General features: G+C 44.4%; 2 protein-coding genes across 4 annotated transcripts in view; both read right to left on the bottom strand.

The window, feature by feature from the left end:
• Window positions 1-2,648, bottom strand: part of TMEM240 (transmembrane protein 240) — a 62,087-nt gene extending 59,439 nt beyond the window's left edge. Inside the window, exons 1-2 of one of the 2 annotated variants that reach the window (XM_072156054.1) lie at window positions 2,389-2,648; window positions 2,069-2,175 (exon numbers count right to left, since the gene is read on the bottom strand). In XM_072156054.1, the coding sequence (XP_072012155.1) occupies window positions 2,069-2,175; window positions 2,389-2,445 (164 nt within the window). In that variant the 5' untranslated portion in view covers window positions 2,446-2,648. Of the gene's footprint in view, window positions 1-2,068; window positions 2,211-2,388 lie in introns of both variants that reach the window. The other variant, XM_072156055.1, reaches the window with a different exon arrangement.
• A 5,058-nt stretch (window positions 2,649-7,706) lies between these two features.
• SSU72 (SSU72 homolog, RNA polymerase II CTD phosphatase) overlaps window positions 7,707-13,247 on the bottom strand; it is a 36,971-nt gene continuing 31,430 nt past the window's right edge. For both annotated transcript variants that reach the window (XM_072156058.1, XM_072156057.1), the window contains exons 3-5: window positions 11,094-11,233; window positions 9,784-9,902; window positions 7,707-8,311 (exon numbers count right to left, since the gene is read on the bottom strand). In XM_072156058.1, coding sequence (XP_072012159.1) covers window positions 8,210-8,311; window positions 9,784-9,902; window positions 11,094-11,233 — 361 coding nt within the window. In that variant the 3' untranslated portion in view covers window positions 7,707-8,209. The remainder of the gene's footprint in view (window positions 8,312-9,783; window positions 9,903-11,093; window positions 11,234-13,247) is intronic.

Raw genomic sequence — 13,247 nt, forward strand, 5'->3', positions numbered from 1 at the left:
ATATAAGTGTCACCAGCTCATAGATGCTGAAGATTACACTAGTGTGAAATATCCATAGAACTTGCCCAAACCCCAATTGTACTGAAGTATCATCTGTCTGTGGTGTCCAAACATAAGGGTAAGGTGCCTCTAGAACTGAGACTAACTACTGTCTATAGAATTAATATCTACACAACTGTGATATACATGCTGCTGAATGTAGACATGTGTCATATCCCTATGGGACTTGAGCTTAAAAGAATGTAAGAGGTTCAAGGTCCGAAAATGAATATTAATGTTTGACTACAGTAATGAACTGCAATGAGCAGTAAGCCTGTGTGATCTGTCTATGGTTCATAGAAACCAACACAGAAATGTGATCCGTCTATACAACGGAAATACAAGTGGACACAAGGAAACACAACCTCACAAGTACAATGTATCTATAGAGCGGAACCTGAGAAACTGAAACCAAGACAACTGCCAAGGCCAAGTCCACTACTACAAAGAATGGAGTTTTAACTGAGCTTTAATGTTTAAATTTTGTCATCCGTTATGTCACCCGTTATGTTCCGTTTAGGTAGGTATCCATGCGTTTTTTGGATGGAAAAAATGTCGGACGCTGCAGTATTTTTCCTCTGTTTCAAAAAACCGCATGGATAACGGATCCATGCCAAACTGACCATAACGGAAGACTTAACATTTACATTGATGTCAATGGGATTTTGAATTGATACGTTAAACTTCCGTTCTTTACTTTTTTAAACTGAGGTAAGGGACAAAGGTAAGAAATAGTAGTGTGAAATGAGCCTAAGTCTAGATCCATACTACTGAACCTTACACAGCCATGATCTGTGCATAGTGCTAATCTATGTGGTATTTTAAACCCACATGAGTGATCTATCAGGTGCCATGCTATTATGCTGCATGCTTGTGGAGACTACACTATGGTAATCTCCTTGTTCTACTGAGCCACAAGTCTAAAGTGCCTCATCCCACATGAGGGATCCATCCATGGTGCTACACCTTACATAACTGTGCCCAGTGCTTGCTGGTCTCTCCAAACTACTGCCACACAAGACCAACCTGCCAAGTGTGGTCTGATAAAGGCAGGGTGTGCATGTGCTGTATCCAACATAAGTGTTATTTGTCTACACTGCTTAACCACAAGGCAAGTTGTGTATGTACAATGTCCACTATAAGTATAATCTCTCTATACTGCTGAACTACAAGGCAAACTGTGCATATATAATATCCAACATAAGTATCTGATCTCTATACTGCTGAACTACAAGGCAAAGTGTGCATGTACAATATCCAACATAAGTATACTCTCTCTCTACTGCATAAGGACAAGGCAAAGTGTGCATGCACAATATTCAACATAAGTGTGTCCATAGTGCTGAACCACAAGGCAAGGTGTGCATGTGCTGAACCCAGCATGAGTGTGATGTGTCCTTAGTGCTGAACCACAAGGCAAAGTGTGCATGTGCTGAACCCAGCATGAGTGTGATGTGTCCATAGTGATTAACCACAAGGCAAAGTGTGCATGTGCTGAACCCAGCATGAGTGTGATGTGTCCATAGTGCTGAACCTCAAGGCAAGGTGTGCACGTGCTATATCCAACATCAGGGTGATCTGTCTATACTACGGAACCTTAAGGCAAGGTATGCACGTGCTATATCCAACATCAGGGTGATCTGTCTATACTACGGAACCTTAAGGCAAGGTGTGCATGTGCTATATGCAACATCAGGGTGATCTGTCTATACTACGGATCCGCAAGGTGTGCATGTGCTGAAGCCAGCATGAGAGTGTCCATGGTGCTGAACCTTACAGTATTGTGCTCTATGCATGCAGCCGGATCTCCCACCAGTGTGATCTGCCCCTGGTGCCACCACAACACCGGTGCCCATGCTGTTTAACTTCTCACAAGTGTGAGGTGCCCAGGGGCAGAATGCAGCACAATAATGAGGTGCCCCTGGTGCTGGCAGCAGGCGCACCCCCATTCATTCCTATGAGGAGTATAACAGACAGGCAGATGCAAGGGAAGAGATAGAGACAGAGAGAAAATGCAGGAGGGACTCACCTTCCACAGTTGCAGTGACAGACCCGGTCTTCCCCTCTTAAATGCGGTAAGATATAATTGTGAAATCGGTCCAAAAGAGCGTTCATGTCCATCAAGCAAGCTATTGCCTGTAAGAGCCCATAACCAAGGCATCTGGTCAACTCTAGATGGAATAAAACATTGACTCTAGTTTGCTGGCTAAAAAATAGACGGGAGCAGTGTTGTCACAATGCTGCCACTGAGGGACACACAATGCACATGCACACACCACACACACACACATAGTGATGCACATAGAGTCAATATGACATTGCTACAAATACATCAGGAGTTGCTCTTACCATCACAATGGACGCCCCCAGCACCATAAATATCATGGTGTTTGCGCTCATGTGCATATATAGGATAGGGACAAGGTGGTGGCTATTTCCCCTAAAAAAGCCGGTTCTCTTCTTCTATTTCCTCCCTCTTCTCCGCAAAGGTCAGAATTGGTCATCTCCCCCTCCTCCCCCACCCCCAAAAAAAGCTGCAATCCTTGATGTTGAAGAAGGGATCCAGTTACATATAGATGTATATAGTCATGTTGGTAAACTACTGTACAAGATTAATGAAGACCCCCCCATCCCTCCCCTTCCCTGTGTGTGGGGGTCGTCTCAGTCTTGACTCCCCCCATTATAAAACAATGTGTCAAGCCCCCTCCCCCCCTCCTCCTCTGACTATGAGTTTTAGGGCTGCCACATTACGAGGATGGCAAACACCCCTTCTCTGCATCAATTGATCCAAAGGAAGGAAGGAAAAGAGTCAATCAATAATTCAGGGATCCTGGATGTTGTGGAGGATGCACAGGCTCCTGGGCTTCATCAAGGATGATCACTTCTTGCTCCCCCCCACCCAAAAAAATCCATCTATAGGGTGACTATAGGCAGAGCGGAAGTAGGGGGGGCAATGCTGTGTCCCCCCTCTAGAGAGGTAAACGTGATGTGCACGCCCTGCTCCCTCTTAGTGACATTGCAGCCACAATTGATATTCTGCACCATGCAGCACCAGCCACTGGGCTTCCACCTACTGAAATATGCTAATAGCACCAGCCATTGTTTTAAGGCATCTAGACAGCCCTCAAGTCAGGGAAGGTAGGTAGCACCCACTGCACCCCCAGCACCACCACCTGGACACGGAGTGGAAGCCAGCCTGCTGCACGGAAGGGGTTAATACTGCAACACTAAAGGAGAACCGATGGATACATATTAGCCATTGTCATCAACAAGGAAGCAATTCCTGGAGACAGCTGGGAGGGGAAGGGGTTAAATGAGTGTAGTCGGAGGCACCAGCCCCTCTCATCTACACATGTGCATGCATTTAGCATCATACGATGGGAGATGCGGGCAGGGGAAGGGTTAACAGGCCAGTGATGTCAGGACTGTGATTTGGGAATATGTCAAATATTTTTCTTTTTTTTTGGGCGGAAGTGAAACATTTAGATGTGACGTGAAACTCTGCACATTATGGGCTGGTGATACCTGGCAGGGCAATAAGGTGATCTCAGCTCACACATAGGTGGGTGCTGTCTGCTAGCTGCCGCCACCTACTGGTCAGTGGGATCTACTACACTACCCAGGATTGGTCACTGCACATGGGGGGACCCAGAAAGATACATAACCAGGTAAACCCACCCATCAGTGCACTGCCACAGGTCAGTATATGGGGGGATCATTAGGGCACCTTCCTCCTTTTTATTAATGTATCTCTATCATATCAGTATTGTGGTGGCATTATTTGGGCAAAATGAGTTATTTTAAACATTGAATAAATTGTACCACCTTTTACCTGGATCCTGGTTTTTCCTGAACAAAATTGTTGCTGAGAGAACTCCACTTACTTTGAAATCTGATAAGAAAATCCCTTTAAAACATTTAAAGGGGAAAGATCTCTCAATACTGCTTAACCACAAAGCAAAGTGTGCATGTACAATATCCAACATAAGTGTGATGTGTCCAAAGTGCTGAACCACAAGGCAAAGCGTGCATGCGCTGCACCCAGCATGAGTATGATATGTCCATTGTGCTGAACTACAAGGCAAGGTGTGCATGTGCTGCACTCAGCATGAGTATGATGTGTCTATAGTGCTGAACCACAAGGCAAGGTGTGCATGTGCTGCACTCAGCATGAGTGTGATGTGTCCATTGTCCTGAACCACAAGGCAAGGTGTGCATGTGCTGCACCCAGCATGAGTATGATGTGTCCATTGTCCTGAACCACAAGGCAAGGTGTGCATGTGCTGCACCCAGCATGAGTATGATGTGTCCATAGTGCTGAACCACAAGGCAAGGTGTGCATGTGCTGAACTCAGCATGAGTGTGATGTGTCCATTGTGCTGAACCACAAGGCAAGGTGTGCATGTGCTGCACCCAGCATGAGTGTGATTTGTCCATAGTGCAGAACCACAAGGCAAGATGTGCATGTGCTGCAACCAGCATGAGTGTGATGTGTCCATTGTGCTGAACCACAAGGCGAGGTGTGCATGTGCTGCACCCAGCATGAGTGTGATGTGTCCATAGTGCTAAACCACAAGGCAAGGTGTGCATGTGCTGCACCCAGCCCAGCATTAGTGTGATGTGTCCATAGTGCTAAACCACAAGGCAAGGTGTGCATGTGCTGCACCCAGCATGAGTATGATGTGTCCATTGTGCTGAACCACAAGGCAAGGTGTGCATGTGCTGCACCCAGCATGAGTATGATGTGTCCATAGTGCTGAACCACAAGGCAAGGTGTGCATGCGCTGCACCCAGCATGAGTGTGATGTGTCCATTGTGCTGCACCCAGCATGAGTGTGATGTGTCCATATTGCTGAACTACAAGGCAAGGTGTGCATGTGCTGCACCCAGCCCAGCATGAGTGTGATGTGCCCATAGTGCTGAACCACAAGGGAAGGTGTGCATGTGCTGCACCCAGCATGAGTGTGATGTGTCCATAGTGCTGAACCACAAGGCAAGGTGTGCATGTGCTGCACCCAGAATGAATGTGATGTGTCTATGGTGACTCCACTTACTTTGAAGAAAACCACTTTAAAGCTTTTACAGGGGACACCAAAGGAGATGTAATGAATGGTTGCTTTACATCACAAAATATCTTTTGTTGCTGATATGAAGCTCCACAAGAGTGAATGAGTAGGAACTGCAGTACCCAATACATCCTGAGGACAGTGGTGGCGCTGTAATACTGAACAGCTCAATATCAATATCAGATATATTGAGCCATAAGGAACAGACAGAAGGTTAGATGTCACATGAGGGATACATGATCCAGCATAAAACACCACAAGTGAGGACATTTATGAAAAGCGTCTCCAGGTAGGACTTTGCACAGCTGGACCGTACCTGTCATTAGGGCACATTTACTAGGGGCATGCGCCAGTTTTCTGTCAGACTAAAGGTGGACCAAAAAAAAAAAGTGGGCAGGTCAGAGCAGTGCTGGGGCTCCAGATTCATGAAGAAAGTGCACCCAAAATCCAGAATCTGCCGCCCCCTGCAGACTAGAGGCAAACTGCACATAGAGACCGCACTGTTCTCAGTAAATTAGTTTTACTAGTTTAATCAATTGCTTTGCCACAGCCACTTTTTCCTCCCACCAGTGTTGACATTTTTTTAATAAAAACAGAAATGTTAATGTGTTACATTTCAAGACCCATTTTTATATTTTACTTAATTTTTTTTTTTCTTTGAGAACGTATGGGTGCCATTTCTGGGAAATTGAGCCTTTTTTTTTTTTATTGCTTTTGGGAACTGACCTGTACATGTACATATGGCCATATCACATATAATGTGTAAGTGATGGCGGACAATTGCACTGTTACCTGGGACCACTTGGGCCTGAACAGATGCTGGACAGGAAGGCCCCATTCCCGATTACTCCACTCTCGGGCACAACCCCCTTCACACCTACTTGGTGTGGAATTGGCATACAGGGGCATAACTACAGTGGTAGCAGCAATACAAGCTGCTATGGGGCCCACAGTGTGATGGGGCCCCATCATCTGACCTGACACACTACAAAGTGGAGGATGTGTACCATAATATACATAGTATGCTGCACATTATATGTATAGAACATACATGTGATGAGTATATACTATATGTTGTGTGGATGTACAGTGTGGGGGAGATTTATCATTAGGCAGGATTTTGCACAGTATGTGTTAGACTGGCAGATAGTCAGGTGTGTGTGCAGTGTTACCTGCCTTCTGCGGTGTCTGCTCTATGTGAATAGACTGCACCAGTCACACGTATGTGTAACATCTGCTCAATTTCTACCATTTTGCGATGCTTTTGCACAGAAAAGTCTCAGATCCCTCAAACATAAAATTGAGCAAAATCTCCCCCCTGTAGTAGCAATGGCGCCACATACACCTCCTCCTATGTGGTGTAGTTTTGAGATTAAATTCTCCGTTGATCTTAAGGGATGTCCTAAGATTTAAATGGGTTCCCAAAAGAGGCGACAGGTATTGATTTGGTGGGGTTCTGCTAGCGGGTTCGCCAGTGACTGGTCTGTGATAACCAGAACCACCGGATCGGACTCACAGCCGAGGCTGACCGCTGCATAGAGAGCGCCATGGTCAGTGAAACACAAATGATCCATGCACTTCATCTTCTAAAGCAAGACTCTTAAGAGACAAGCAGTGAGATTAATGTCCAGGTCATACAGCTGCACAACATGGTCATAAGGTCAGGGGTCGGGAGTCATCTCATGGCCATCACATTTTCTAATTTATCTGTGGACTCCAGACATATCTGTGAGACGAGGCCACTACAGAAGCAAACACTGAGCATCCTGTGCCCATCACCTCTACCCACATTTTAACTGTTTACTCCTAAAATAGTCTAATATGTGCTATATAGGGGCCAGGCTGAGCAATGCAGACGTTACCTGGGGTACATGACTGACAAATCCAGGATTCAAAGCATTAGGCAGCTCATTTACAAGTGCTCAGGAAGACCAGGGATCCACATCCCATCATACACCGCCCAAACAGGGAGGGGGATATGCGAGAATTCATTGGAATCAATTCCTCAGCACTTTTGGGGTGTGGGGGTTTGATCGTAAAGCTTGTAGGACCCTCACCACATGTACACACATAGCCCTTCATGTCCTACAGGAGGACTGTTGAGACCCATCAGAGTTAGGCTTCATGCACATGTCCACAAATGGCGTCCGTGAGCTAGACGCAAAAATGAAGGTAGCTCATGGCCGCTGCACCGCAAGAGATACAGCAGGTCCTACTTCTTCCCAAATTTACACTGTGGCTGCAAAGCCCCCTATGGAGGGTGACCTTTCTCCACCCGGCTTGCGGCTCACCTCTGCTCACATGGACATGTGCATGGATTCCGACGTCGGCTCTAGTCCAGGTCAGGAGAGAACATTACCCACAGATAAGAAAATTCTAATGACATTGTTCACTAATTTTGAGATCCACAAAGCCACCCCTAGGGGGAGCTAACTGCATGCAGATTGTATACTTGTAATGAACACTGTGGTGACTGTACAAGCTCCATAGCAGTCGTGTCCTCGTCCTCCCTAGTCCGTGGTGACTCAGATATAGATCGCTGTGTAATTAGTCGTCGTTCACACGTAATAAAAGATAAATAAATGACCACCACAATTAGAATACATTTCCAATTTATTACCTATTATTTTACAGATATTAATATTCATATTTGTAGATCTGGCACCACAACCATATATGTCAGCATTAACTCATGTACTGACAAGCAGGTCCATCAATGTCTTTTTTTTTTTTCCCCCTTCTGAAGGCAAAGGGTTAAAGACAAACTATAACCACAAAAAAAACCTCATCTGGAGAGAATATACTGTAAATATTTATAAAAAAAAGGATAAAATAATACTCAGCCAGCACAAATTTTCATCAATCCTGATTGGTTTTTTCCATCTGTTTTTTTAGTGTGATAGAGGTCTCTCAGTCTCTTATATTTCCCATATATACACAAACCTTTGTACATCCCTTGTCCTTCTGGACAGAATACCTGAAAGAAGGGGGAAACACTTCTTTGGGCGGATGGGGGAAATGATAAAGAAGAAAAAAAAAAAAAAAAATTCTGGGAACTGATGCAACAACATAATGATATCGGGTAAGGCCTGAGTGGGTTTGCGTCAATAGAAGCAGATTGTGTGGAGGAAGGTCCGGCCGCTCTTGTCTTCAAATTCCTGTAGCAGTTCATCTATCTCATTCTCCATGTCATCTGTATGTTGTATCTGGAATGTGAGAGACAGACGTTACCATCATGGAAACACTTATTAATCTCCACCGCTCGTATCCCTGACCACTGCAGAGTAAACAGAGATCTGCCAATAGTGGGGGGATTCCTATAGAGCAGGGGTGCACCATTTATTAATGAGAAATTGGAATGGGTTTAGAGGGCCAGACTAATACACAGTATATAGGTATTGGGTATATAGTATATACAATACCCATACATTAAAAAGAATTGTAAATTAAATACAGGCAGTCCCTGGGTTACGTACAAGATAGGGTCCGGAGGTTTGCTCTTAAGTTGAATTTGTATGCAAGTCGAAACTGTATATTTTATAATTGAAGATACATTTTTTTTTTTTGCCCCAGTGACAATTGGAGTTTTAAATTATTTTTTGCTGTAATGGGACCAAGGATTATCCATAAAGCTTCATTACATACACCTTACAGCTGATCAATGTACCCGGGGACTAAAGTAATAGCATCCAGAGAGCTTCACCAGAGGTCACAGTGGGCAGAGGGGTCCGTCTGTAACTAGGGGTCATCTGTAAGTCAGGTGTCCCTAAATATGGGACTGCCTGTATTACAATGACTCAATGAAAACATGGAGTACCTAATTGAATCGTTACTTCATAATGGGGAGGGTAGCTCAACAATCTCACATGGGCCGGATGTGGCCCATGTCTGGTATAGAGGTCTATCCTCAGAGGAGTCATCATTAGAGAACCTCTGTAATTTCTTGCTGCCATGGTCTGATCTAAGGTTGGGTTCACATTGTTCTTGTGCAGAAACCTTGTCTAACCCTGGAAGAAGAATTTCCTCTGCCGTGTCCTTGAGAGATGCCAGTAAAGGACAGCAGATTAACACACCGGCCCAGTTCATAAATTAAGATAGGAGGGGGTATTGGAGAGAATAGTCGCCCCTGGTGCCAAGTCCATGGCAGCCTTTCTCCTGGCACAGTGAAGTCTGTCCATTATATAGCATGCGGCGTATCTCGCCAAGTAATAATAGTGTCGTGCAGGCAGGGCAGTATTATCAAGTATAATATTGATAACATCCACATCACTGCAAGGACTTACACCATATTACAGCTCTGATATATGGAGACCTACTACAGGCAGTCCCTGACTTACATACGACCCCTAGTTAAAAACTGACCCCTCTGCCCACTGTGACCTCTGGTGAAGTCTCTGGATGTTACTATAGTCCCAGACAGCAATGATCAGCTGTAAGGTGTCTGTAATGAAGCTTTATTAATAATTCTTGTTCCCATGAAAGCACAAAAGTTTGAATATCAAATGGTCCCTGGGAAAGTCCACTGCTCTCTAGTGGAGAATATTACTGAAGACTCTTCTAACAAGGCGTTGTACACATTATGAAGGCACCGCCCTCAGCACCTGCACAGAGGCCCAAGGCCATTATATTGGACTGATCCAGGGAAAAATATTTGGAATTAAGCGCACTAAACACTTACACATTGGCAAAGTTCACAAATTAAGAAAGCTCCTAGTGTGGCCTCTTCATGATTATCCTGGATGTCCACATTGATGACGTGCACGGGCTGACAGGTCTCCTGCTCCCGGGAGTTCAAGTCTGTGAAAAAGAGAAAACCCCACAATGACATCAACATTTCCTTCTCAGCCCAGGAATGGATTAATAATACACAAGATATAATGGTAAATCCTGAACCATATAAAGGCCCTCCCCTGGTAGTAGAATTGTTGGACCCCTCACTCATTAGCTGTTCCCAAGCAGAATATAGGAAGCAGAAGGCTCCATTCACTGCATAGCAGCAATGCAAAGGGACTGCAGATTCCCAAATATTTGTTGTGCTTCAGTCTCCCGGCACAGTCTCTATACAGTGAATGGAGCCTTTTGCTTCCTCGTCTGGGTCCTGTACATACAGACACATGCGGTCAACAAGTCAAATCACAATCCGATACTGATACCTAGAAGTATAAAGTGTTGCCCTACATGAACTGATACAGTGAAAAGCAGATCAGTAAATCCTTATAGAAGGGACAAAGTTCAGGTTTCCCTTAAATTTCTTATTCCATCATCATCATTGTGGTATGAGCTCCCTTATTCATTCATGGAAAGCTATACATTGCACCTACAGACATGAAAACATGCAAGCTACCAGCATCCACCACTAGAGGGAGATAGCTGCACACAATCCAGTAAGGTACCGAGCTCCCTCTAGTGGTAGCTGCAGGTCCTTACAAGAGATTTCAGAGGAAAAATTAAAAAAAGGAAATAAATTCTGAACTTGGACCAAATAAAATAGTTACAAAAGTTAGACGGACAATCTCTTCAAAAAGTTTAAGGAAGGAAAATACATTTCATGAATATAGCATAGTATGAATAAAAGTTGTAAAAATAAAACATATTTTGGAAATGGAGATTGGAGCCCACACCATGGTCCTGCACAGAGAGAAAACCAAATCATTGAAGTGTATTTCCCCCAGATATGGTTTTCATAGCAGGATAGGAGAGGGTTAGTCTCTAGGTTAGAGATACAGATGCATTAAGAGGTGTATGCACCTCCCAGCATCGGACACAAAAAACTTTGGAATATTATATTGTAAATGGGTTGTCCGGAGGCCACACCTGCCCATGGCTTTGGCTGGTTCTGCAGCTCAGCTGTTGAGTGGAGCTCAGTTACAATACCAGGCACATGGTCAGGCATGGAGGTGTTTTGGGAAGAAACTAGCCATACTTTTGGACCTCTGGACAACCCCTTTAAGTGCCTGCCTGAATACAAGGGCCTCCATATTTTCTTACCTTCTACTACTTGATCGTAGACCCTCTCCTCGCAGGTGATGACCAGGTCGAAGGGATCTTTGCAGTTCTGAAACCTCTCTGGCCGTGGTTTGATCCTCTTGTTTCTATCCAGCATGTGTAAAATACCGTTCTGTGTATATCTGAATTTTCTCTAATTAAGGAACCTTGTCAGGAATGATGTACATATCCATATACACACACAATATATATGATGCAAATACTGTACATTACAGTCTGTGTAATACACCAGCCCCATATGCAGGATTTATACCAATGCCAACAAACCTTCAGCGTCTGTGACATCTTGTGATCGCATATTTCAAGGCTTGGAAAAATCGAAAATTGCAAAAACTAATCAATTTATGGGTCTTTTCATTCGAGTGCATTAACTATTAGCAGGCGAGAATAGCCAATCTAGTGAATTGCAGTTCTCAATCAATAGGAGAAAAGCTTCCAGGAAGATTTGCCTCCATCTGCTGGAATATCAAATGCCGCCGGGGCCTGGTTTGCATTTTAATTTTATGCCATGTATGAATATTATCAACTTGAGGGGAGAGGCGGCAGATATACGAGGTGTAAAGGGGGAAACCGGCAATCGGTGACACATCTGGGCCATTCATTACATAGGCTCTGCTACACTAGGACTGGTTAAAGGGCAGGTCTAGCCGACACTGTATAACCGTCCTTGACTCGTCCTCTTCCATCAAGTTGAAGAAAATGCCATTTCTTAAGTGAGCTGGAGAAAGAGTCCATCACAGTGCCAATAATATTAGGCGCAGTTCACATGCACCGTCTGACTTGTGCTTAGAAAAGCTAATTTTTACATGTTGAAATGCACATGGGATCAGGATAAGAGTCTACCTGTTCCGGTTGACTTGCGTTTCTAAACCCAAGCCACCCAAATTATGTGAACGCAGCCACAGGTTTTCAGATACATTAGTGGTCACTTGTGCTGAGATGCAATGCTGGCGCACAGGGGGTTGGCATCGGACACATTGTATATACGTTTCAGCCCTCCGTGTCTTACGCTTAAACAATACAAAACACTGGTGCTGGTTACCGAATGCATGAGATCATCCTGAAGCCAATGCAGCACTGAGGCTTTGATCACATTGCATTTGAATTTAAAGCAACCAAATGTCTGTGTTATCAAAAAACCTCCAGTAATAATTCGGAAAAAACAGCAATGAAGGGTGATGGAGGATATAAAACATAACTTTTAATAAATAATTATGTAAAACCGCATCCGTATGAACCCCAGGATACAAAATATTATAAAAGAAGAAAACACCTGCACTATGTAGTACAGAATGCAAAGAAGTGCAATCAAAGGTATATATCGTCCACTAGATAGGATTATGACTGTTTGCAGTCAAGGTAATTGTATCGCCAACTGCGTATGTGGGTAACCAAGTCCTACCGTGATTCAGACGTCCTGATACCGGGCTGGGTATCCTGGGGCATAAGGACCTATACTCTCCCTATGAGTACCCCAAGACTCCTGCCCTGACAAGGGCAGTCCACAACTGTCCTTAATAAATAGTACGCATGCCCCCTGTACTGCGCCACCTTCCCTGACGCGTTTCGTCCTATGACTCTTCAGAGGGATTTCAAAGGGACCCGCCGTCCATCCTGGATTGGGGCTGAGTCCAGCATAAAGTGGCATGCACCTGGAACCACCTAGCTGTATGCTAAATTGTGATGAGATAGCTCCTGCTAGATCCACAGTCCTGGTGGTGGACTAGTGGAGTAGATATGCAGGCAGAACTGGCTAATTAGCCATGTGTATTAAAATTCCATACACATCGAGGGAGTTACCAGAAGTGTCAGGCCAAAACGGTTTTAGCTCATGGCAACCAATCAGGGCTCAGCTTTCATATTATAAACGGTTGAGGGAAAATGAATGCTGAGCTCTGATTGGTCTCCATGAGCAACAAGAACAGTTCTGCTCTCAGATAATTCTGATAAATCTCTCCCATCGAGTTTACAAATTGCAAAATATTAACAAGATGTTTGCAAATATTATGTTTCAACATTGCGTTTTGTAAATGCAAATAGCTATGCATTAGGCAAATCTCTTCTACTCCGCAATAAACGCCAGGTGTGAACGTAGCCTTGGTCCATGTTCATAAGGGGCTTTTGATGCAATTCAAA

This window comes from Engystomops pustulosus, chromosome 6, assembly GCF_040894005.1.
Source record: "Engystomops pustulosus chromosome 6, aEngPut4.maternal, whole genome shotgun sequence".
NCBI classification, from domain to species: domain Eukaryota; kingdom Metazoa; phylum Chordata; class Amphibia; order Anura; family Leptodactylidae; genus Engystomops; species Engystomops pustulosus.